The 26,357-nt window shown below is 41.2% G+C and overlaps 1 protein-coding gene across 3 annotated transcripts in view; it reads left to right on the plus strand.

Annotated features, from left to right (window-relative positions):
• The window catches only part of DEPTOR (DEP domain containing MTOR interacting protein), a 145,926-nt gene that overhangs the window by 63,699 nt on the left and 55,870 nt on the right, over window positions 1–26,357 (plus strand). For all 3 annotated transcript variants that reach the window (XR_004346516.1, XM_032610322.1, XM_032610323.1), the window contains exon 4: window positions 2,999–3,177. Coding sequence is in view for 2 of the 3 variants with exons in the window: in XM_032610322.1 (XP_032466213.1) it covers window positions 2,999–3,177 (179 nt within the window). In the remaining variant the exon portion in view is untranslated. The remainder of the gene's footprint in view (window positions 1–2,998; window positions 3,178–26,357) is intronic.

Below are 26,357 nucleotides of genomic sequence, written 5' to 3' on the forward strand. Positions count from 1 at the left end.
TAAAGTGAGGGTTTTGACTCTCTGACATACATCACAGCAAGATCCTTTTTGACCCACCTCCTGGAGAAAGGGAAATAAAAACAAAAATAAACAAATGGGACCTAATGAAACTTCAAAGCTTTTGCACAGCAAAGGAAACCTTAAACAAGACAAATCTGGGAGAAAATATTTGCAGACGAAGAAGCAACGGGAAGAAGCAACGGACAAAGGATTAATCTCCGAAATTTACAAGCAGCCCATGCAGCTCAATATCAAAAAAACAAACAACCCTAACCAAAAATGGGCAGAAGATCTAAGTAGACATTGCTCCAAAGAAGATATACAGACGGCCATCAAACACATGAAAGGATGCTCATCGCTAATCATTAGAGAAATGCAAGTCATAACTACAATGAGGTATCATCTCACACTGGTCAGAATGGCCATCATCAAAAAATCTACAAACAGTAAATACTGGAGAGGGTGTGGAGAAAAGGGAACTCTCTTGCACTGTTGGTGGGAATGTAAATTGATACAGCCACTATGGAGAACAGTATGGAGGTTCCTTAAAAAACTACAAATAGAACTACCATATGACCCAGCAATCCCACTACTGGGCATATACCTGGAGAAAACCATAATTCAAAAAGAGTCATGTACCACAATGTTCATTGCAGCTCTACTTACAATAGCCAGGACATGGAAGCAACCTAAGTGTCCATCAACAGACGAATGGATAAAGAAGATGTGGCACATATATACAATGGAATATTACTCAGCTGTAAAAAGAAATGAAATTGAGTTATTTGTAGTGAGGTGGATGGACTTAGAGTCTGTCATACAGAGTGAAGTAAGTCAGAAAGACAAAAACAAATACCATATGCTAACATATATATGGAATCTAAAATTTAAAAAAAGAAATCGTTCTGAAGAACCTAGGGGCAGGACAGGAATAAAGATGCAGACGTTGGGAATGGACTTGAGGACATGGCGAGAGGGAAGGGTAAGCTGGGAGGAAGTGAGAGAGTGTCATGGACATATATACACTACCAAATGTGAGATAGCTAGTGGGAAGAAGCTGCATAACACAGGGACATCAGCTCTATGCTTTGTGACCGCCTAGAGGGGTGGGATAGCGAGAGTGGGAGGGAGACGCAAGAAGGAGGAGATATGGGGATATATGTATGCATATAGCTGATTCACTTTGTTATACAGCAGAAAGTAGCACACCATTGTAAAGCAATTATACTCCAATAAAGATGTTAAAAAAATAAATAAAGTGAGGGTTTTGGCCATTTTGGTGAGTTACTCAGTTTTCCTGGGTCTCTCCCCTGTACATTTTATTAAACTTTTGTATGATTTTCTCCTGTTAATCAGTCTTATGTCAATCTACTTCTTAGACCAGCCAGAAGAAACTAAAAGGGTAGAGGAAAACTTCTTCCTCCCCAGTAGGGCTCCACCCGCATGAAATAATCACCTCTCAAAAGCCCCATCTCCAAATTCTATCACGTTGGTCTTTAGTGTTTCAATATGTTGCAGAAAGGGGGGCCCCTTCTAGGGCCCTAGAGAGCCTAATAGGTGGACCCTCTCATATCAGATGTATTTTACGTGGAAATACATTTAGAGCATACTATGTAGTTGTTGCCAATATACTGAACTCTTAAATCAGATCCTGTCATACTTCTGCTTGAGACTTCTCAATTATTTTCCATTGCACTTAGAATAGAATCCTCAGTGGGGCCCATGGGATCTGTTGACCTGTTCCCTACCAACCCCCCCATTATGTCAGGGCACACCTATTTCCTTTCACACCCTCACATATCCCAAGATCTTTCCCACCCCTAGTCCTTGTGTTGCAGGAAGGGACCCCTTCCAGGGCCCGAGAGTGGGCTCTTGTCTAACACCCGGAAATGAATTGTCCGAGGAGACACACGTGCTGACAATGCAAGAGACTGTATTGGGAAGGGGCGCCCGGGCGGAGAGCAGGAGGGTAAGGGAACCCAGGAGAACTGCTCTGCCATGTGGCTCGCAGTCTCGGGTTTTATGGGAATGGGGTTAGTTTCTGGGTTATCTCTGGCCAATCATTCTGACTCAGGGTCCTTCCTGGTAGTGCTTGCATCACTCAGCCAAGATGGATTCCAGCAAGGAGGATTCTGGGAGGTTGGGAGGACATATGGACTGGCGTCTCCTCTCTCCTTCAGACCTTTCCTGAATTCTTCCAGTTGGTGGTAGCTTGTTAGTTCCGCGTTCCTTACCAGGACCTCCTGTTGTAAGATGACTCATGCAAGTGGCTACTGTCCAGCCTGGCTAGGGTGGGTGGTTTCAATCAGTGGTTCCCCTAACAACTTTGTGAATTTTGGGAAGACACAAACATTCGGTCCATAGCAAGTCGTCTTCTTAGTAGCCCAATGACTTGGGAAAAGGAAAAATGCCTTTAGGAAAGAAATACAAGAGTTTTTTAGGAAAGTAGGGTGGGGTTTGGTCAGGAGCTCCCTTTCAAGATGGCTAAACTGAATACAGTTTGCTAAAGCTAGAGTTTTGGATTGCTTTTCCAGTTTTTTTCTAATCACCAGGAAAAAATGCATCTTATTCACTTCTGAAGCAGATCCTTCTCTTGACAGTTGCGTTTGGGGCAACACATGACAGCCACATCTGTCTGTCTGACAACCTTGCGGTGATACTTCACAGAAGCCTAGGATGTGGGATTTCAAATGAGTAATTTTCCCTTTGTGTAGGTTTCTTTTCCTTTCTTTCTTTTTTTTAAAGTTGAAGTATAGTTGACTTACAATATTAAAGTATACACCATAGTGATTCCAAATTTTTATAGATTATACTCTATTTAAAGTTATTATAAAATATTGTCTATATTCCCTGTGCTGGACAATATATCCTTGTAGCTTGTTTATTTTGTACGTGGTGATTTGTACCTCTTAACCCCCAACCCTATCTTTCCCCTCCTCTCTTCCCTCTCCCCACTGGTAAGTGTAGGTTTATTTATTTTTTCACTTTCTTCCTCCAGGCTGATGAGCCCTGAAAACACACTCCTGCAGCCCAGGGAAGAGGAAGGGGTCAAGTACGAGCGCACCTTCATGGCGTCTGAATTCCTGGATTGGCTGGTTCAGGAGGGTGAGGCCACCACAAGGAAAGAGGCGGAACAGCTCTGCCACCGGCTTATGGAGCACAGCATCATACAGCACGGTGAGTGTATGGGTCAGCTTTTGCTAAACCCTAAAATCTTGTGCTACAACTACAGGCTTTTATTTCTCAGTCATGGCTCTGTAAGTCAACTGTGCCTCTGCTTGGGCGCAGCTTGGCTTGTCTCCAAACTGGGGGTCACATTCAGCTATGTGTTTCATGCCTTCTCATTCTGGGACTCAGAGTAAAGGAGCATCCACTCTCTGGACTATATTGTTTTGACAGATGAGGGCAGAAGCTAGAGAAGGCAGGCAGATTCTTGCAGTGTCTCCAAACACTTCTGCTTGGGTGTGATTTAACATTACAGCTTCATGTCCAGCTGTCTATAGCAGGTCATCTGGTCAAGTCTGGATGGAAAGTAGATGGCTCTCGCAAGGTTGGTCGCATTGGGAGAATGAAAATTCGCTGAACCATGGTTCAAGCTGCCACACTGAAGAAGTATCCAAAGGCCTTCAGATTTTCACTTTTCTTTTTAGAGCTGAATCATAATGCAATATAGTGTACTGTTCAGGAACTCTATTCGTTATCTATTGCTACATAAGAAATTACTCTAAAACTTAATGGTATAAAATAATAATAAATGTTTATGATCTCACATAGTTTTTGTGGCTCAGGAATTTGGGAGGAGCTTAGTGGGTGGTTTGGCTTGGAGGTCTCTTATGAGGTTGCAGTCAAGACATTGGCTGGGGTTACAGTCATCTGACGGTTTGATAGCCTGGAGGATTTGCTTCCACAGTGGCTCACTTCTGTGCCTACCATAGAAGTGCTGGTGCGGGCTGTTGGCAGGAAGCTTCTGTCCGTTGCTCTGTGGACTTCTTCATAAGGCTGCCTGAGAATTCTCATGACATGGCAACCTGGCTTCTTGCAGAGGGAGTGATCCAAGAGAATGCAAGACAGAAGCTACAGTGTCTTTTAACTGAGCCTTGGGAGTCACACACTGTTGTGTCTTCAATACGCTATTGGTTACCAGGTCAGTCCTGTTGAGTATGAGAGAGGACTATGCGTGTGCTCACCAGGAGGCAAGGATCACTGGAGCCATCTCAGTTCTTATGAGGCTGGCTATTGCAAGAACATAGGCTCTGGAATCCCAACTCCACCAGTGATTAGCTACTTACCTTCTCTCATCTGTAAAATGGGCATACCTGCATAGGTTGGTTGTAGGAGTACAGGAGGTAGATATAAAGCACTTGGCTCAGTGCCTTGCTCTTAATAAGTGCTCAATCAATTTACTAATATAGCTGCAAGGTGTAGGCTTAGAACAGTGAGGAAAGGGCTGGGAACCAGATAAGCATTTCAGCCTAGGAGTCAATATGAAAGGTAATAACTTGAATCATTCTTACTGTAAACTCTCCTACCTCCACTTCTACACAGGCCTAGAATTTCTATCCCAGTGTTAGGGAGTAATAATGGAATTATTTGAAGAAACTTTTGAAATTATTGGGAGCAGTGTTTTACAAACTGCTGATTGCAACCCTTTAGTGGGTTTAGTGAAATAAGTTTAGGGAGTCATTCCCCCAGCATTAAAAACATTTTTTTTAGCACAGGGAACTATATTCAGTATCCTGTGATAAACCATAATGGAAAAGAATATGAAAAAGAATGTATAAATAACTGTCACTTTGCTGTACAGCAGAAAGTAATACAACATTGTAAATCAACCATACTTCAATAAAATTTTTTTTAAAAAACTAAGAAAAACATTTTTTTTTCATAGACTAGACTAGACTCTTAGTACTCAAAGTGTGGTCCATGGACCCACAGTGTCACCTGGGAACATGATAGAAATGCAGAATCTCTGATCCCACTGAATCTGATCTACATTTTTGCCTAACCCGAGTGATTCGAATGCACTTTAAAAGTTTGAGATGCAGTGAATTGGATTTAACTAGAATAGAAAATTTCAGAGCATAGTTTACGTAATAAGGTCAAGGATTGTTTTGCAAAACGTTTATTTCAGTTAGCTATACACTGTATAAACATATGACCATAGTCATGTGTGCACTGATTTGTAACATAAAAATTAGTACTCTGCATTGTGGTCAAATATTTTGAAGAGCCCCTGATCTAGAAGCATTGGTTTGCAAGGCACTCAAGCCACTCAGTATATTTTGGGGTGTTTTCTCCTAACTGATGTTGCCACAATGGCACTCACAGCTGTTTATTGACGGTCTGATATGTTTCCTGCTGGGCTATTGATTGAGGTTTGGAAGGTGGATAGAATTGTAAAATGCCAGTATGGTTCCTGGCCTTAAACAGCTTATAGTCTTGTAGGGATTATAAAACGGATATAGAAGCAATTAGAGAGCAATTGAAGTTGTAGGATTATAGTTTATTTATTGGTTATTTATTTTATACCATGTGCCAGGCACTGTCCTAGAGATTTTACACATTAACTTACTGAAACCTCTAAACTCTTTGAGTCAGATATTCTAATTTTTGTTGTTGTTAAATTTATCTTATTGTGGTAAGAACACCTAACATGAGATCAACTCTCTTAATAAAATTTTTTTAAGTGTACAAAATAGTAACCGTTAATTACAGGGCAGGTATTTTTATTATCTCCATTTTACAGATAAGGAAACCAAGGCACCAATAGGTTAAGTAATTTGTATGAGGCCACTCAGGTGGTAATGTCCAAATGGGTATTATCTCTAATAAGTGTGAACTCAGAATTGGTTGGAGTGACTGGAGCTTTCCACCATGAAAAATGGTGTGTTTGGGTTAGAGTTAATGCTGTCATCTTTGCTCCAGACAGAAAACTTGGTGATACCAAACTCTAGAGAAAACCAGAACTTTATACTACCGTTTACTGACTGGTAATGTACATCTCGACTTCAGAGAGAAGATAGAGGATGCTACAAAGTGTTTCCAAATGATTTCCGAAGAGTGAGTAATTATACCTCAATTACAGTGTAATTATTATTATTTTTTTGGCTGCGTTGGGTCTTCGTTGCTGTGCAGGCTTTCTCTAGTTGCGACGAGCGGGGGCTACTCTTCGTTGCGCTGTGTGGGCTTCTCATTGCGGTGGCTTCTCTTGTTGCGGAGTACAGGCTCTAGGCACACGGGCTTCAGTGGTTGTGGCACATGGGCTTTAGAGCGCAGGCTCAGTAGCTGTGACGCACAGGCGTAGTTGCTCCGCGACATGTGGGATCTTCCCGGACCAGGGCTTGAACCCGTGTCCCCTGCATTGACAGGCGGGTTCTTAACCACTGTGCCACCAGGGAAGCCCCTACAGTGTAATTTTATAATGCTATAAACATAAATGCCATAACGTTGTGATGTAAAGGATAAAATAAGGAATTATTGTTAGCAAATCTTATCCACGGAAATTTGTTTTCCATGGTTTTAGGAGGATTGAATATTCTCTATATACGGAGTCAGAGTTTCCAAGGGAGTTCCAGTTTCCCAGCAACTCATTGCTAGATCACAGATTCTAACTTTGAGTTATGAAAACATGGCTACCACATATGTGTACGTTAGAGTTAATGATAAATACCAGCTAGTATCTTAAGCAGAGCTCTGAATTGTCCAGCTAATAATTAATTTCATAAGTTAAACATTAAAGAAAGTCAGCCTCTAGGCTTTGAGCAAAAGGTTGCTGGATAAAAGTGGTTCCCTAGCTTGAAACCAGTAGGCATAAAAATCAAGCCCACTTATGAAATCCTAACCAGCTTTATTTATGAATGGTTAATGGTGCTCTGTAATCAGGACAGAACTTGTTAGCTGAGTAATTAACTTGCATGCAAATGTATATGTGTGTGTGTGTATATATATATATATATATAATGATATTATTATCATTATTACAGTTTTACAGTGAAGAATTCTTGAATTCAAAGCCTTTAAGATATTTTTCCAAGGTTGCATAGCTAACCGGTAGCTACTAGGCATTGTGCCTTAGAAAGGAGTTTCCGTTGGTCCAGGATGTATGTAATCGGGTGTGGCTTGCCGGGCACTGTGGAATGAACATGGTCTTTGGAGGGAAACAGGCAGGATTTACATCCCATCTCCTTCACCTACTGTGGGACCTTGTCGACATCTCAACTCTTCCATTCCTCAGGTTTTAAAATTTATTAAATTAAAGTCATATTATATACCTTTGAGAGTTGTTATGTTTGGTTGGTTCGTTGGGTTTTTGGTTTTGCTTTTTGAAATCCTAGGACTACCCACATGTACTAGAAAAACTCAACATATGATTGGACTCGTGGCTAAGGTTTTTTAATCTTAAAAAGACAGAGAGAAGGATCAGCAAGGGAAAAGACACATTGGGTGTTGTCTGGAGAAATCCAGGTGCGAGATTTCTCTGTTCTTCCTTCCAGGGCCGAGCAGAAACTGGTTCCTTCTTCCAGCAGGGACATGCAGTAACACGTGTACAATATCTCTGCCCAGGGAAACCCACTTGAAACTCAGAGGGCAAGATTTTTATTGGGGGCTGCTCATAGAGGCATACTCTGCCTGCCCAGACAGCCACACTCCCTGCCTTCCAGACTCTCAGAAGGAAAGCACGTATTCTCCATTAATTGCAGTGTTTGTGCAAACCATCTGGGCAGGCTGGTACAGCAGAATTCAGTGTCCCAGGTAAAGCAAAGTTGCCTTATCAGACGGTAACTCAGAGAACCTTTCAAAAGCCAAGTTCCCAGAAGCTAGCCACGGGCCAGCCCCACAAGCAGGCTTTTCTGTTTCAAGGCTGCTATGGTAACTCTTTCCTGCCCAGAGCTGCTGTGAGAATTAAACGATAAAGGTGGGCGAAAGCTGTTAGCAGAGTCTACCTCTTACGGCCCTCAAATGCCAGCTATTGTACTTGATCTGATCAATTCTAAATAACAGTTAAAATGTACAGAGTCCCTGCTATATGCCAGACACTGTTCTAATCCTCGTTTACTCCTTTAAATAACTCTATGAGTTAGGTATCGTAATAATTCTCATTCTTAAAATGAGGTTAAGTAACTTGCTGAAGACAAGAGCTAGTAAGATTCAAGATTCACATCAAGGTAATCTGGCTCTTAATCGGTAAAGAAGGTTGGGTGCTAATTATAAGCTTCCCTAGACTAGGAAAAAAATTCTCAACTTTTATTGCATCAGCTCACACAGCCTGTCAGATATTGCAACTATAATCATTGTTAGCTCATAAAATATTACAAGATTCCCTTTTCGCAAACAGTGACCGAGTACCTTGAGATTTTTGTGTGACCTTTGCCAACGCGATGAACGCATTTCTTTACTCACGTAAATATCTCCCTCAACTGCTGAGCTGCTCTCCAGCTATCTTTTCCTTAAATGGAGGGTAACAGACAGCAGAGTCACGTGGGTAAGTCGCTCACAGCTGCAGCAGCTGACCCTGGATAATCAGGCTACTGCTGCTATATCCAGGCGTATAATTTCCTCTTTTAAAGATTTAGTCAGAGCACTTTAACAATTTCAACACTTCATCAAGCCCTCTCTTTTCTTTTGTTTTTGAAAAATATAATTATATAAATTTTGCAACACACAAAGCAGTTTTCCATGTATTATATTTTTTAATCCTCCAGCTGCTCGAGGGTAGTTTTGGTGATCCCATTCTCCAGTGGAAGACAGTAGCTGAGACATTTTCCCTGGTAGCCATGAAGAGAGAATTTGGGATCTTCTGCAAAGGAAGTTAGATGCCAGATCCAGACAGGAATTAACCCCATCTTCTCAGTAATTAAGAGCACTTGACAGAGTTCGGCCCAGCCTGGAATAGCGTAGTCAAAGAAGAAGAGAGGGAGGGAAGGAAGGATGGGAGGAAGGAAGAACAAAGGCACTGATGATTGAGGAGTTTGCAACTTGCCCAAGACCATATGATATTACAGAAAAAAGTTATTCTGACACTTGTTAAAATGGTAAGGAAGACTTTAAGACTAGTGCAATAGGAGTATTGTAGCAAGGGAGGGAGATGGGGCTCAACTCCAAGAACAGCAAGGACAAGTGGGGATTTATAGCCATGGAACAGGGTGAGGGGGTCAGTGGATGGAAATTTATTAATGGGAGACACCAAGAGCAGGGGGATTTTGAGGCCAGGGACTTAGACGTCAAAGATGACGGATGAGGAGCTTGATAAAATAATAAGGGTGATCAGATATCACGATTTGGGGGAATCCTGACTTAGCAGGATTCTTTGCTAAGGCTGGGCCTGGGTAGGTCAAATCTGGCTGAGTCACATGCCTACCTCCTGACCCTGGATGAGCAGGGCCCTTTGACTGACAGACTCGCCAAGTCAGGGAGGGGCATTCTTCCACCAAAAAAAAATTTTTTTTGAAAGTTCTGTTACCACAGGATAGGGGCCAATGTCAAGGCTTTGTAGAAATGAGGGCTCAGGGACTTCCCTGGTGGTCCAGGGGTTAAGAATCTGCCTTCCAGTGCAGGGAACTTGGGTTCCACCCTGGTCGGGGAACTAAGATCCCACATGCCGAGGGGCAACTAGCCCGTGCTCTGCAACTACTGAGCCCGCGCACTCTAGAGCCCCAGCGCCACAACTGGAGAGAAGCCTACACACCTCAAGGAAGAGCCCAGCGCGCTGCAACGAAAGATCCCACGTGCCGTAACTAAGACCTAAGCAGCCAAATAAATAAATAAAAGTATTTTTTTTTTTTTTTTTTTTTTTTTTTTTTTTTTTTAATGCGTTACGCGGGCCTCTCACTGTTGTGGCCTCTCCCGTTGCGGAGGACAGGCTCCGGACGCGCAGGCTCAGCGGCCATGGCTCACGGGCCCAGCCGCTCCGCGGCATGTGGGATCCTCCCAGACCGGGGCACGAACCCGTGTCCCCTGCATCGGCAGGCGGACTCTCAACCACTGCGCCACCAGGGAAGCCCCAATAAAAGTATTTTTAAAAAGAAATGGAAATGAGGGCTCAGAGAAACCTGACTAAAGTCTGGAAAGGAGAGAGTCTTTGTCAATGGTACCGTACCCTTGCTTACCTGCCCTTTCTTCTTCCCTATCAAGACTATCCTCTCCTGCTTTTGCTTTTGGTAACTCCTCGTCACCAACAAAATGAAGATTTTTCCATTACAGGTGGTACCCAGTATCTTAGTGTTTCTTTACCCTTAACTGGAATATAAGTGCTTTGAAGACAGATAATTTGTTTTCTGGGAACTTCCTGGTGGTCCATTGGTGAGGACTCCATGCTTCAATGGCAGGGGCACTGGTACCATCCCTGGTTTGGGATCTAGATCCTGCATGCTGCTCCATGCAGCCAAAAAAAAAAAAAAAAAAAGGATTTGTTTTCTTGTCTCTGTATCCCCCATGGCTTGGCACTTATATATTAGCTATTCAGTAAAAAATGTGTAGAACAAATGAACGACAGTAGTGACCACTTTTTGAGGATTTGCCATTTGCCAGGCACACCGTTGGGTGTTTACACCAGCTAGAGTTCTTTGAATATAAGCAGCCTCAATCATCATTTGCTTCAAATATATGGCAGAGCGAACTAATAGTTAAAGCACTGGAAAGCCAAGCTGCCTGGAGAAGAACTGGAGCAGCTCTTGGGGATCCAGTTGTGAGGAACTAGTGATGAAGGGCAATCCCTCTCAGACACCTACAGCTAAGAAACCAGTGCTAGCTATTTTCTGCCTATGCTGGCCCTCTCTCTGGAGACTAAACTCTAGAGAACAACTCTGATTGGCTGAGTCTGGGTCACATGCCCACCTCTTGCCCCCTGGATAGGCAGGGCCCTTTGACTGACAGACTAACCAAGTGGTGGTGGGTCGTTGTTCCACCCAAAGAAAAAAAAATTTTTTTCTTGCAAGTTCTGTTACCACAAGGCAGGCTGGGCAGGCGAAAGCAACAGACAGGCTGTCCTTTACTGCTATCAGTTCATTTAATCCTCCCCCCAAATCAATTCACTTGATATTATTTTCCCTGTTGCTTTAGATGACAATATTTAAGCATTTGCCATGAGCCTAATCATTCTCAGCTCCTAAATTTTATACTCTGAATAGAAGAAAATAAAGATTGGGTAGGATATTTCCATAATCTGCTTTCAATAATTAATATTTCAAGTGTCATCTTTATCAGCAGCTGTTATCTACTGTAACTTTTTCCTTTCTCGATTTAAAATTTCTTGGAATTTTCCTACTGTGCCCTCTGATAGGCTTTGGCTCTGTTTTACTTTTTATTATAGCTGAATCCAAAGCAGGAAGAAAAACGGACACAGCCAGCCTGCTGTCACAATGCAAACAGAAGGAAACAGGTTTCCTTGGTAAAGTCACAGGCTAATACTTTGGCACACAGTATAGTATTGGTTTTGTTGAAGGACAGCAGGTCTGTAGCTACACAAAGGCATGACTTTTAGAAGGTATGAAAGGAGTGAGAGATGCCTCATCTTATGTAATCTTCCAAAAGAAGGGTGTTATGTGCAAAGAATAGAGGTCTTTTGTGAACAGTGTCATACCTGTAAATATTTCTTTCCTTAGTTGACATCAGTATAGCTTTTGTCAGGTGTCCAGAAACTGATCCTCTAGATACAGACTGTGGCTCTGTAGCCTGGGCCCCTACCGACTCCTGCCTTGCTTCTGACAGCTTGTGGGCCGGTGGCCGCTGCAGTACATGGTCTTCAGTTTGCCCAAACGTGACCTTGTTAAAGAGGCACAAGGAAACCTTAAAAACACATGCACACAATCTCTGTGCAGTTGAAGCTTATGAAAGTATGCAGTCTCCTGGCCTTACATGGTAATTTAAGGACTCAGCTGGGTTTCGGTGGTCATTTTTGGAGGGACCTGGAGGCTGGGGTCTCAAGTTTATTAAAAGAACAATATGTCAGGATCTCCTGGGTGGAATGGACAGTTCAGACTGCTGATTCTAATGTGCCCCTTCCCTCTCCTCCTGGTCAAGAAGCACAGTGGTGTTCACTCCTGGTTACTGATGGACATGAGCTTGACCACAGCCCTCAAGGGGAGATTGGGGGTGGGGGGGGGAGCAAAAAGTTAAGAGGTTCTCCTTTAAGGACAAACTGCCTCCATTCTCTTTTTTCTAGCTCTGACCCTGTGTCAATCTTGAGGGAGCTCCTCTCTCAGCTGGGAGGCTGGGAGTTTGGGCAGGGATTCCTGTGTGGGACCCAGGCTCTCCTTGAGCAGTTATGACGATTATTCTCACGGCCGTTTCATCTTCGCCACACTGAGGTCTCTCTTAGTTCTTCCTCTAGAAAATCTCCCACCTGCCACTTAGGGCTCTCAATTCTTAGCCACTCACTTTAACTCAGTTTTTCTTAGCTGATACGTTTGTCTCAGGCAGTGTGCCTGGGTTGTCTTTTGTGTTCTGACCTATAGTCCTTTGGAGACGCTCCTTCTTTCTAGCTGCCTCCGCCCTGCTCCCTCCTCCCCTCTTCTGCCAGAAATGGATCAACAAGCTGAAGTCTGTTGATACCATGGAGTGATTATCCGGTATAAAACTGACCATATGTAAAACTACAGTGAGGTATCACCTCACACTGGTCAGAATGTCCATCACCAAAGAGTCTACAAATAAGTGCTGGAGAGGGTGTGGAGAAAAGGGAACCCTCCTACACTGTTGGTGGGAATAAATTGGTGCAGCCACTATGGAGAACAGTATGGAGGTTCCTTAAAAAACTAAAAATAGAGTTACCATATGATCCAGCAATCCCACTCCTGAGCATATACCCAGAAAAGAGGAAAACTGTAATTTGAAAAGATACATGCACACTGATGTTCATAGCAGCACTATTTACAATAGCCAGGACATGGAAGCAACCTAAGTGTCCACTGACAGATGAATGGATAAAGAAGATGTGGTACACACACACATACACACACACACACACACACACACACACACACACAGGAATATTACTCAGTCATAAAAAAGGATGGAATATTGCCATTTACAGCAACATAGTTGGACCCAGAGATTATCATACTAAGCGAAGGAAGTCAGAGAAAAACAAAAATTATGTGATATCACTTATATGTGGAATCTAAAAAACAATACAAATTAAATTCTTTACAGAAAAGAAACAGACTCACAAATATAGAGAACAGACTTGTGGTTACCAAAGAGGAAAGAGGTAGGGAGGGTAAAGGATAAATTAGGAGTGTGGGATTAACAGACACACCAATATAAATATATAAAATAGATAAGCAATAAAGATTTTCTGTATAGCACAGAAAACTATATCTTGTAATAACCTATAATGGAAAAGAATCTGAAAAAAAATGTGTAACTGAATCACTTTGCTGTACACCTGAAACTAACACAATATTGTAAATCAACTGTACTTCAAGTAAAAAGCAAAACAGGACTTCCCTGGTGGCACAGTGGTTAAGAATTTGCCTGCCAATGCTGGGGACGCAGGTTCGGTCCCTGGTCCTGGAAGATCGCACTTGCCACGGAGCAGCTAAGCCCGTGAGCCACAACTACTGAAGCCCGCGCGCCTAGAGCCTGTGCTCCGCAGCAAGAGAAGCCACAGCAATGAGAAACACTCGCACCTCAACGAAGAGTAGCCCCCGCTCACCGCAACTAGAGGAAGCCTGCGTGCAGCAACGAAGACCCAATGCAGCCAAAAATATAAGTAAATTAATTTAAAAAATTTTTAAATGAATTTAAAAATTGTAAAAAAAAAAAAAACCTGACCATATGTAAACTCTGATCAATGTGACTATAGAACAGTATTAAGTTAAAATTTAAGAAGGGATTACACACACACACATCCTTATTACAGTTGGAAAAATACTTTTATTAATATCATAAGCAATTTTAATCTAAAATGGAGAGTAATCTTTTTGTAAAATTGCTTATATATATTATTTTTAACCTGACATAACATTTTAAAGACTCTAACATTTTATCTAGCTTTATTCTGAAAAGGTCCCCTTCACTTTCTTTCTCTCTGTCCCAGTAATGACATTTGACCCAACAAGGAGCCCAGCCCCTCTCCTTTCTCCTTTCCACCCGAGGAAAGCCTGCATATCAGAATCTATATTCCTTCCATTTTATTTTAGCCACTCCCTTAGCTGTGGCCTAGGTTTCAGTCTGATTGGAAATGACCAAAGCCACCAGGCCAAAGAAGGGGGTCTGGGTATTGGTTTTGGCCACTGGCAAAACCACTCCTGTCTCTCTGAAGTCCTCTTCCACAGTTGCTGGGAACTTAACCTCAAGCAAGGATTCCTGTCAAGTGGGAACATAATGTACTTCCTCATCAAAATGAAGGAAATAGGGCAGGGAGATAGTGTGTGTGGGGGGGAAGCAGACAGCAATACCAACAACTTTTGACCACTTGGCTGTCAAGAGCTCAGGATAAGAATTATCTTCTAGGACAAATGGCTCTCAAAGTGCTACACTTAAAGGGATGAACTTGTTTGTTAGCTGATCTGTTCCTATGAGGTACCAGCCCCTAGACTGATCCTATTTTCCATGGAAATAGGATGAAAGCCACAAATGCAATCCATATATGTAATTTTAAATTTTCTAGTAGCCGCAGGTGAAAGTAAAATGGAACAGATGAAATTAACCTTAATAATACATATTTAACTCATCATCTCCAAAATGTTATTTCAAAATATAATCGATATGGAAAATAGCGATCAGCTCTTTTATGTTCTTTTTTTTCATATTCAATTTTCCAAATCCAGTGTGTATTTTACACTTATAGCTCCTTGCCACATTTCTGGTGCTTGTCAGCCATTCTGGAGAGCAAAGCTCTAGACCTTTGAGCAAAGCACAGAGTATGGTGGTATCCCAGTGAGTGTGTATTCCACTTTTCAGCCCCTTAGCTCAGAGATCTTTGTTGAGATCTTTGTTCCCCGACAGCTGAAATGCCTATAAGTTTGTGTTGAGGAAGCACCTTGGTATCTCTATTTTGCTGTACCAGTTTGGACACCCAAGTAAACCTGGGGGCCAGCCACACAAGTTTCTGGAATGGCAACAATTCTTCTCTCTCTCTTTTTTACTTTTTTTCCTATTTTTTGCCGTGAGGCATGTGGGATCTTAGTTCCCCGACCAGGGATTGAACCTGTGCCTCCTGCAGTGGAAGTGAGGTGTCTTAACCACTGGACTGCCAGGGAAGTCCCTCTTCTCTCTTCTTTAGCTCAGTGATTTCACAGTCATGTTTTCTTTTTTCTCTGATTTTTTAAATATTTCCTTTGATTAAATATTTTTAATATTTCCACAAATCAGAAATTGTTGACTGAGATCATCTGGACTGGATCTGAACTCAGCAGTTCTCTCTTTTTTTTTATTTTGCGGTACACGGGCCTCTCACTGTTGTGGCCTCTCCCGTTGCGGAGCACAGGCTCTGGACGCGCAGGCTCAGTGGCCATGGCTCACGGGCCCAGCCGCTCTGCGGCATGTGGGATCTTCCTGGACCGGGGCACGAACCCGAGTCCCCTGCATCGGCAGGTGGACTCTCAACCACTGAGCCACCAGGGGAGCCCCAGCAGTTCTCTTTTTGCTCAGAATGGGCTTATCCAGTATATGAACCCAAATTCAGGAGCACTTTCTTAAATTCCTAGTCTTTGTCATGGGATCCTTTGGATTTTTGCTGACAGCAGAACAATATTATTTATTCACGGTGCACGGGCATCACTGCAGCCCTGTCTTCCAGAGAGCTGTGGCTTCCCATATATTTATTAATTTCACTTGCTTTGGTTAAAAGAAGTTACTGTAATTTATTTTCCGCAGATGGAAACACTGAGACCCAGGGGCTGTCCATAACCACTTCTGTCACCAGGGAATCAGAGCCGAGTTGCTGGAAGGCATATCTTATGCCTGTAAGACTTTCTGTCTAATTGCTCTTGGCTTCCGAGTAAAGCATAGCTTGTTACAAGGTGTGGGCTGCAGATAAACAGAAAGTGTTTGTTTTCTAAGCCTTTGATTTCTGTGTCCGGACCTGAGTTTGGAACAATAACAGAATTGTGTTTTGCTACAAATAAGAGAAAATGTAGTAATGCCTGCTTGAACAGAAAGGTTCCTCTTTATTTAGGAAGAGTCACCTTTCCCAGAGATTTCTACTGACATTACATGGGCCAGATCTGTGTCAACATGGACTCGTTCGCCGGATGGCAATCAGTGAATCTAATGCTGTTAGCTGGGCACACTGCTGCCCTGTACAAATAATAAAGGAGGAAGAAAGGGAAAATGGGTTTTGGACAAGCAGCTAGCATTGTCAGCCACAAGGACAAGTGTCTTTTTCATTAAGTAACTAAGTGACCTTCCCTCTGAAACATGGGCTTCCAAGGAACAGTTTGTTTCTTCTGTCCTCACTCTGAGCTCCTGGTAGCTCTAAGCTAGATTTAAAGCAGGTGGATGTACAAGTGTTAATGTCTTAGTTTTGACCTAGTTTTGTCTTAGTTTATATCATGGTTATATTAACGTCAGGGGGTGCTGGGTGAAGGATATATGGGAACTGTCTGTACGGTCTTTACAGCTTTTTTTATAAATCTAAAATTATTTTAAAACATAAAGTTTACTGGGAAAAAAAGTAGGTGAGGTGTTTCCTATTTTCCTTTTTTGTTTAAGATGAGTACAAGTATAAATAATATAGAAATATATGGAGACTTATTTTTTTAAAAGCTACTAAATCTCACCACTGTCATCCTCCTTTTCTGAACGTCTGCATCTTCCTCCTGCAAGGGTCCTAGTCTCTCCAGTTTCATATGGAATACCTGATAAATTACGCTAAAGCACGCACAGGTTATACGGTAACCTTTCTGGGAATGGTAAGCAGATATCATCTGGGAATAAGGCTTTGGTGGGCTTTCACAGCTAGTGGTTTTGAGTAGGATTTATTCTAATACCTCCAGCATCACATTGGATGTCCTTCTCTACGTTGCTGGCCGTGCTGAATTTATCTGGTTTAGGTAGGATGCCTTCTTTTCCCACAGACCACCTAGAGTTGCTGCCAGAAGGTTTGCTTACGTAGGTGAAGTCTGAAAAGGATTAGAAAGGTATCCTTTGGGCACTGACACCTGGGTGGGCCCTCAATTGGAAGCCCACACATGGCTAACATTAATTGAATGCTTCTATGTACCAGAAACTCTAATAAGCCTTTTACCTATGTTGTTTCATTACCTCTTCAACTCATTTTACAGATGAATAAAATTGAAGTTCAGGGGCGTTAAGTAACTTAGTAAAGAGTGAAGCCAGTGTTCAACCCAAGACCATCTGTAGGCAGAGGGGTGTTTACCATGCTGTCTCTTTGTCCTTTTAATAAGCAATTCCAAGGTAATCAACATTTTACCCTGGTGAAGAATTCTGTAGAAAACATGCCCAGCCAAGTTGTCTTCTGTTACCTGGCGACAGGAATAAATGAGGAAAAAGCAGACTGCTTTCTGGTGTTTGTAAGCTCATTGCCTCCTCATTTGGCATTATTATGGGATGGGAGACAGTCTAGGGAGGAGATTAAGGGATGGGGTTTCAGAGTTAATCTGTCAATGCTTCTGTCTTGGATCTTCCAGTTAATGACTATGGGACCTTGGGCAAGTTGACCTTGTGTAATCTCATCTGTAAAATACAAATAATTATAATAGCTCTCTCTGCTGCTTTGAGAACTGAATGATATAATCATGCCATGTGTACCACTTAGTAAATGTTAGCTGATTGCTACTCTTATTATTGTTATCATCAATATATCCTCATCATCAGATGCCTTGGTGGGTAGAGATTAATATACGTTTAATGGCCTCATCCATTGCTGGTCTTAATATCTTATACATACTCTATGCTGAATATATACTTTTAAAAATAAATCAACACTGAAGGCCCTTGGATTTATGCCAACAATTCCAAAGGCTCTAGAACAGAGTTACAGATTTCTTTCATTGAATTACGCATATGAAGGATTTCATTTGCCAGACAAAGTAAATTTGTTTTCAGACCTCTCTGCACTTACAATATGAATTAGTCTCTGAAAAACAACCTCATTTTTGAAAATCATGCTCTTTGTTCTGAATTTTATCACTAACAACATGAGGTTCTAGGCTTTGGAATGCACCCAGCTGTTATTTAAAGATGCATAGAGAAGAATAAAATATAATTTGACCTTGCATCTGTTTATTACCTTTACTTTTCTCGCAGTAAGACACAGAAGCAGCAGAAACCCGTACAATTACAATGTCATGTTTTGATTTTCATCTTTTCTGCAATCTTACTGAAGTTACTTGGATCCTTTTTCCTCTTTTCCATCTCCTTTCCTCCCTTCAGCCAATTAAATAAGTGTAATTGGGTTCTAACTTTGTGTCTATGAAGTGTTTTGTTTCAGTAATATCAATTCATAGAACTTTATGCCCTAAAATCAATTTTCTGCTTTCATATCCTCTTCTTAATATTGTCAGTACTCAGGAAGTAATTATTTTAGTTCTCTGACTGACTGTTGGTATCGCCTTTTGAAGAGTTTTGTATCCCAGGCACCTAACTGTCCTTGTGTGGCATAATTGCCTAACCTCGAATCAAGGACTTGCGCTGCTTTGGAAAACAGAGCTCTTTCAACTCCTGCATCCCTTTAGGATGGTTTGAGATGGGTAGTTATGGCTTTAAGTACAGTTTAGATTTTCTTGAAAGAATAGCTTTCATCTTCTGTTGTAATTAATGCTCAATTCATATTTTCCAACAGACACATGATTTAAAAAGCATAATATTTATGTATTTTAGTTCTGACAATTTTTTAAATGTGCAGCGTACTAAGTGACATAAAATGCTTGGACTCTGTAGGACTGTGATCTAGCAGGAGCAGGGAGGCAAAAGAGTGCAAATCCATACCTGGACATGTGAAACAACTGAAAGCTTTTGCTGGCAGGGAAGGTGCAGCAGTTTCATAGGCAGAATTTATTTGCCTTTTATTAACGCAAATGTCTGAGGACTAGATCTGCCACCTCTTAATCCTTAAAGTTTGTCAGTCCTCTTAAGCAATGTCTGTAGGTGCTAATGTCCTTTCAGGAGGAGCTATAAGGATCAGTGGGATATAAAAAAGAAAGCGAGAGGAAATGGAGCCAGTGGTAGGATAGAGTGACATCCTTGATGGCCCAGAAAGATCCTTCACCCACCGTTGCACACTGGGTGAAGTGGTGAGCCATGCCCACCTTTGCTGCTGTGCGATGTTCTGATGATAACGATGTTAATCACAGCCAGGGAGGGCCTTCTGCCTGGAAGGTGATGACCTTGAAGACGTTTTAGCGTTGACACCAGCTTGCAGGACTAGTCACAGCCCCCCCAGCCTCATCCTTTGCTGGTCTTTTTTCTTCCCCATTATAATAGTCATTATCCTTATTCCCCTGTCTAAGCCCTCTTTTGACTGTTCTAAATTCTAAAACTTTTTAAAAGTTCTGATGAAGTGCTATTCAGGGGACAGTTGATGTACACACATTCTTTCCCCCTCCCCCTTCCTCACCACCACCTTCTTACTTTCTTATCACACTGCTGGATTCAGTTACTTATTTCATGATGTCTGTTGTGTTATGTTATCTGCCAGCAAACATTTCAAGGATGGATGAAGGTATGTGATCTTCCTCTCTCCAGCTAGATAAGTAGCCTAAAATGTCTTATATTCAGCGGAACTTACAGGGCTTAAGATGATGAGTTTTTATATTCATCCTTAGAACATATGTGTGAATGGAATAGAAGCCAATTCTCCTTCTTTCAGATAATCAGCTTTTAAAAATTCCTTTCTTTGCTAACTCATCCTAATAATTTATAAGAGAAAAAATGTAGCCACATTATCCACCAAAAGAATATATCTGAACTGTGTCACTTTATGATTTTGGTAGACTCCATGACGTTCCCCTCATGCTTTCTGAAAAGTGAAGGCAGACTTCCCTGGTGGCGCAGTAGTTAGGAATCTGCCCGCCAATGCAGGGGACACGGGTTTGAGCCCTGGTCCGGGAAGATCCCACATGCCGTGGAGCAACTAAGCCCGTGCGCCACAACTACTGAGCCTGCACTCTAGAGCCCGTGAGCCACAACTACTGAGCCCGCGTGTCTCAACTACTGAAGCGCCTAGAGCCCGTGCTCCGCAACAAGAGAAGCCACCGCAATGAGAAGCCCGCGCACCGCAACGAAGAGTAGCCCCCGCTCGCCACAACTAGAGAAAGCCCGTGTGCAGCAACGAAGACCCAATGCAGCCAAAACTAAATACATAAATTAATTTTTTTGAAAAAGTGAAGGCATACAGTGAATAGGGATCTGTTTTCTTTTACCAAATATGAACATTGGGAGTTTAGTGCTTCTAAAGCCCCCATTTCCCTAAGCAATAAGATTGTCTTGTATTTACATTGCTTCAGCTTTCTGGCTGTTTCTGCTTTTCCTCTTGTTTTATGTCTCACTTAATACTAAGCCAAGCCAAGCCCCTAGAGAATTCCACCAATAAAAAGAGAATGCTTGGAAAGTCCCAGAAATTATAAATTGGATGAGTAAGAAGTTGTCAGTTTTCAATTACAGCTGTGATAAAAGCACAACTAGAACAGTAGATACTGAGCTGAACATTGTCTCTCCTTACTTCCTCCTGCTTAGAGATTAATCTTCTCCAGGAGCAATTCAGTCAACTATTCCTCTATTGCTAGACATCAATTTTGGTTCCAAATTTGTATAGCTGCAAACAGTGGTGATGTGCCCATTTAAAAAAATATATATATATATTCTCAAGGAGCAAAGAATGAAATTTGTTAAATTATATATGTCACAACATTTACTCTAATATATAGGTCCTGTATAGCATTGGGATCTAAGAAATGAAGAATTGGAATGACCTCAAGATTTAGAGGCACCAGTCACTGTTCTCCTCCTTGATTTTTCTTTCCTTCTGTTTAATTTTTTCCCCCTTAGCTCTTAGGGTATTTCTTCTGTGTTTAACAAAGAGCAACTTGCTTATGTAGCAAATGATTTTTGCATTTCATTTGGAGAGTGTCATGTTAAAGTGTAGAAAGAATCACTGCATCTCTCTCTGGAATATAAACTATATGCCCTTTAGCCATTTTTATTTCTTGAGACTCTACATATGTAATTTATGGCAAAACAAAAGAAATCTTTGGCTTCCTTAAACTAATTCTTAAAACTTCCTGTGTCTTAACTCACTCCTTTATTTCTCGCTTTTCTTTGACTTCTGAGATTTAATTATTTTCCAGTGGGATACTTGCCAAGCTTGAACTGGACATCTGGTTAAGATTTCATATTTTTCTCAAGTGAGAGATGACAGAACTGCTCGTGGGAGCTGGGCAAAGTGTTCTTAAAAGAAGGGCAGAAAAGACAGAAGAAATGGGTTCTGTGCAAGAACTTAAGTGACCAAAAGCTAAAGTCAATCTTTAGGAATCTGAGAAGAACACTTAAAACACTATATGTCAGATACCATTTCAAATCTCTTATGTAAATTATCCCATTTCTTCTTCACAGCAAAACTATGCAAAAAATTTGAGGCTTAAATTTAGTAAGTTGCCCTAATCACTCAGTTCGTAAAGGTGGCAGAACTGGGAGCAAAACCGAGCTTTTCTGACTCTAGAACCTTTGCTTTTCATTGCATGATACTGTTTTCTAAAAGTTATTTAGCATTAAGAGAGTTTTCAGAAAAATCCCAACTTAACTGCTTTCTTCTTATGTGAAACAATGTCTCTTTTAGAAGACTTTGGTATTGATGAGCTTGAAAGGATGAGCAGACGAAGGTGTCATTCCAATCAGCATGTTAGGATAGATGGCTGGGGTCCTGCGTGTCACTTACTAGGTACTCGGTTGAATAAATGAATGATGTCACGTGTGATTGATTGATGCTGTAATATAGCTGTCTACCTGCACTCTTAGCTTTTGTAGCTACGATTATCTTTGTTATACCTAGGGCTACACTCACAAACGAAGCAAATGTATGAAACTCTGTTCATGTTATTAAACTTTTAATGAGAGGGTAAAAAATAAAGAATCCTTTTAAAAGTCAAGTAATTCATTGAAAACAATGCAAGTAACACATGCAATTGTCACTTCTCTCTTCTGAGAGAAGAATTTGACTCCATCTGTGCCAGACACACAGCTGGAGGATGAACACATGGAGACCTTCATGTGGCTGCTCCCGAGGCCCTAACACCCAAATAAGTCCTTGAAAATTGAAGTGGGGCGTTAAATGTAGTGTCTCACAGAATTGAATTCCCATAAGTCACATGGCAGTATATCACCAGCAAATGATGATCACAGTAAAGACAACAGTAGTCGTTGTAAAATAACAAAAGTGCAATTTTTTAATTGAATGTTCTTATTTATTTATTTTTCATGTATATTTATTTATTTATTTATTTATTTATTTATTTTTGGCTGCGTTGGGTCTTCATTGCTGCGTGCAGGCTTTCTCTAGCTGCGCTGAGCAGGGGCTACCCTTCGTCGCGGTGCACGGGCTTCTCATTGTCGTGGCTTCTCTTGTTGCAGAGCACGGGCTCTAGGCCTGCGGACTTCAGTAGTCGTGGCACACGGGATCAGTAGTTGTGGCTCACGGGCTCCAGAGCGCAGGCTTCAGTAGTTGTGGCACGCGGGCTCAGTAGTTGTGGCTTGTGAGCTCTAGAGCGCAGGCTCAGTAGTTGTGGTGCAGGGGCTTAGTTGCTCCGCAGCATGTGGGATCTTCCCGGGCCAGGGCTCGAACCTGTGTCCCCTGCACTGGCAGGTGGATTCTTAACCACTGCGCCACCAGGGAAGCCCCAAAAGTGCAATTTATTGCCTTTCTTACAATCTGCTTGACATTATGCTTTACATGGATAGTCTACTATCTCATCCAGTCCTGGTTTTCCCTGATTTGGTCATGTTTAAGGTCATGTACACTACTGCAAAGAGAATGTGATGAGTAAAGCCTATTTAAACTTAGTCCTTGTATCTTATCTTAGATAGTATGTTTACCCTTTAAGATAGAGGTGGTACCATACTGGGGAGGTGGGGAATGGGGGTGAATTAATCTCTGACTCAGTAGTCAAAGCCTGAGGAGGTTAACTTGGTAGTCAAATTTCCACTTCAATTAAAAATATTTTTAAGGTACTTTTATCTGTTATGGAATTCGTTTAGAGTCAAATGCTTTTCTGGATTTATTTATACCAAAGCCAATGTTTTGTGTAATTCACTGTACAAAGACAAAACAATAGGTGTTAATAAGGCTATATACAGTACCATGTATTTTCAGGTTATAATTTAAGATACTGTTGCCAAAGTCACCTTGAGGATTTAAAAAATCATCCTAAACTCAGAACAGGTTGCCAGAAATAAATAACTTATCTATAAAATTATATTATAGCATTTTAAAAATTTTATTTATATTTCATTTATTTATTTATTTTGGCTGCATTGGGTCTTCGTTGCTGCACGGGCTTCTCATTGCAGTGGCTTCTCTTGCTGCAGAGCATGGGCTCTAGGGGGCACCGCCTTCAGTAGTTGTGACTCACAGGCTCTAGAGCTCAGGCTCAGTAGTTGTGGTGCACGGGCTTAGTTCCTCTGTGGCATGTGGGATCTTCCTGGACCAGGGATCGAACCCATGTCCCCTCCATTGGCAGGTGGATTCTTAACCACCGCACCACCAGGGAAGTCCCGTATTATAGTATTATTGAATGTAGTAATGTGCTAAATTTATGTAAAAACTTGACTATTGAAAGAGCTACTATTTGTAGATATCATATCAAAGTGTAATTGGCTTATCTTTTGGTTCAAGATGCATTTAGTATCTCCTGAATGCAAGAATGTATTGTTTACTGAGAACATGCAGAATTATCACTGAATTAGATGTGTTTGTCTTTGTGGCCGACATCATTCATTTAGCTGAAGTGAATAGTTTATCACCATTTAAAGATTGTGAAACACCTATATGAATCATTAAGTTAAATTTTAGCAGGGTGTACTCTCTTGATAGGGACCCACATTTCTGAGACTCTGATATTCGTGTAACCAGAAGAGTTATTGATTAGCAAATGTGGATGATAAATACAGTCGCAACCCTAGATTGCATTTGCTGGTGTTGACCTAGAAGCGATGTGATTCTGTTTGTGAAATACCCAAGGAGGCTGTTGAACCAGTAAACATTATTGATAAGAGGGTTAACGTGATTCTTAATACATTGTATTAGATTATTTTCCCAGTGGTTTATAGAATTTTTGAATTTCACAGTCCAAAAAAATTTTTTTGCCAAGAATGAATACTTAAAAAAGAGAACTTCTGTTTTTACCATAATTTCATAAAACACTGGGCAAGAAAAATACCTGGCATATAGTCATCCTGACTCAATAAATGTTAGTTGAATAAATGGGCGGGTGAATGAACAACAAAAAAGTTGTGATGATATAATTTTAGAATAAATGAAAGCCTTTAAATGGAATATACTTATTTTTAGGAAAAACTAAATCCATTGTCCTTAATGTTGCAATTTCCCCATGGCCCAACACACTCTTCATGACATACCATGAGCCCACAGGTTGACTGGTTACTACATAACTAGCCACTAGGTAGTTCAGGGTTAGCTGTATTCTGGGTGTGCTTCGTATCCCTTTGTCTACCCACCATGGACAATTCACTTCTAGCCATTTACAGAGCACCTACTCTGACCCAAACGTGTAGTAGTCTAGGGTTTGAGGTTGCCACAATGATTAAGACACAGCCCAGGCTCTCAAGCAGAGTGACTTAGTTGGGGAAAGAGATGTGCTCCCCCAAGCAAATAAACCCATATTACACTACAGTGTGGTGTCATGAAAAGACTGCCGATCGCTAGGTGTATGGGCGACAGAAAGAAAATTAAAATGTACTCTGTGATGAACATGGAAGTTGAGTGTTGGATAAGGCGGCATTTTACTATAACGTTAGAGTCTTTTCCAATCTCTTGTGGCCTGTGTTTCTAAGTAACCACGTTGCTTTTGGATCAGAAGCCAAAGTTGTGTGGCCTTGGGGAAGTTACTGAAGTAACTTCAGTCTCAATTCTTGCACTGTGAATCACGTACAGAGTGATTGTGAGGACGGTATTGTATGATATTTGTAAAGTTAGTACGGTGACATATAGCAGGTAAGCTACTAGCATAGCTAGTAGAGCCTGTTTGAACAGCAAAAAATAGTCTGCATGATACTATATACCGGAACATCTTACAGAAAAAACCTGAATGAACTTTTGTGGCCAACCCAATATAATGGTAGATACATCTGACAAAATCTGTGGAATGCTCAACATCAAGGTGAACCCTAATGTAAACTATGGACTCTGGATAACAATGATGTATTAGTGTACATTCATCAATTGTAACATCTGTTCCTTTCTCGATAATTGATGGTAGAGCAAAGTTGTGTGTTGGGGGGCAGAGAGTATATGAGAACTCTGCACTTTCTGCTGTTTTGCTGTGAACCTAAAACTGCTTTAAAAAATAAATCTCTTTTTTTTAAAGACAATCCAATTAAAAAATAGACAAAGGATTTGGATAGACAGTTCTCCAAAGAAGATAGGCACATAGACGATAAGCGCATAAAAATATGTTCAACATTATAAGCCATCATGGAAGTGTAAGTCAAAATCACAGTAAGATACCACTACACAGCCAGTAGGACAAGCGTAACAAAAAAGATAGAGAATAACAAGGGTTGCTAAGGGTGTGGAACAATTAGGACCCCCTACTCTGTTGGTGGGAATGTAAAATGGGGCAACCTTCTCTGGAGAAGAATCTGGCATACAATATAGGGTTACCATGTGATCCTGCCATTCTACTCCTAGTTGTAAACCTAAGAGAAATGAATACATACGTCCACACAAAAATTTGTATATGAATGTTAATAACATTATTCATTATAACCAGGAAGTGAAAACAACTCAAGTGTCCATCAACTGATGCATGGATAAACAAAATATAGTATGTCCATACAATGGAATATTATTTGGCAGTAAAAAGTAGTGAAGTACCGATACGTGGCATTACATGGATAAACCTTGTAAACATTATGCCAAACGAAAGAAGCAAGTCACAATGGACCATATCTTATATGACTCTATTTATATGAAATGCCCAACATAGACAAATCTACAGAGACAGAAAGTTGATTAGTGCTTGCCTAGGGGTTGCCTAGGGGTTATGGGCAGATCGGAAGTGATAGCTAAGGAGTGTTGGGTTTCTTTTGGGGGTGATGGACATGTTTTAAAATTGATTGTGAGGATGGGATGCACAACTCTGGGAATATATTATAGACTAGAATATATATAGAACTATGCACATTAAGTGGGTGAATTATACTATAATAGGACCACTCCT

The sequence above is a fragment of the Phocoena sinus genome, chromosome 17 (assembly GCF_008692025.1).
Source record: "Phocoena sinus isolate mPhoSin1 chromosome 17, mPhoSin1.pri, whole genome shotgun sequence".
NCBI classification, from domain to species: Eukaryota; Metazoa; Chordata; class Mammalia; order Artiodactyla; family Phocoenidae; genus Phocoena; species Phocoena sinus.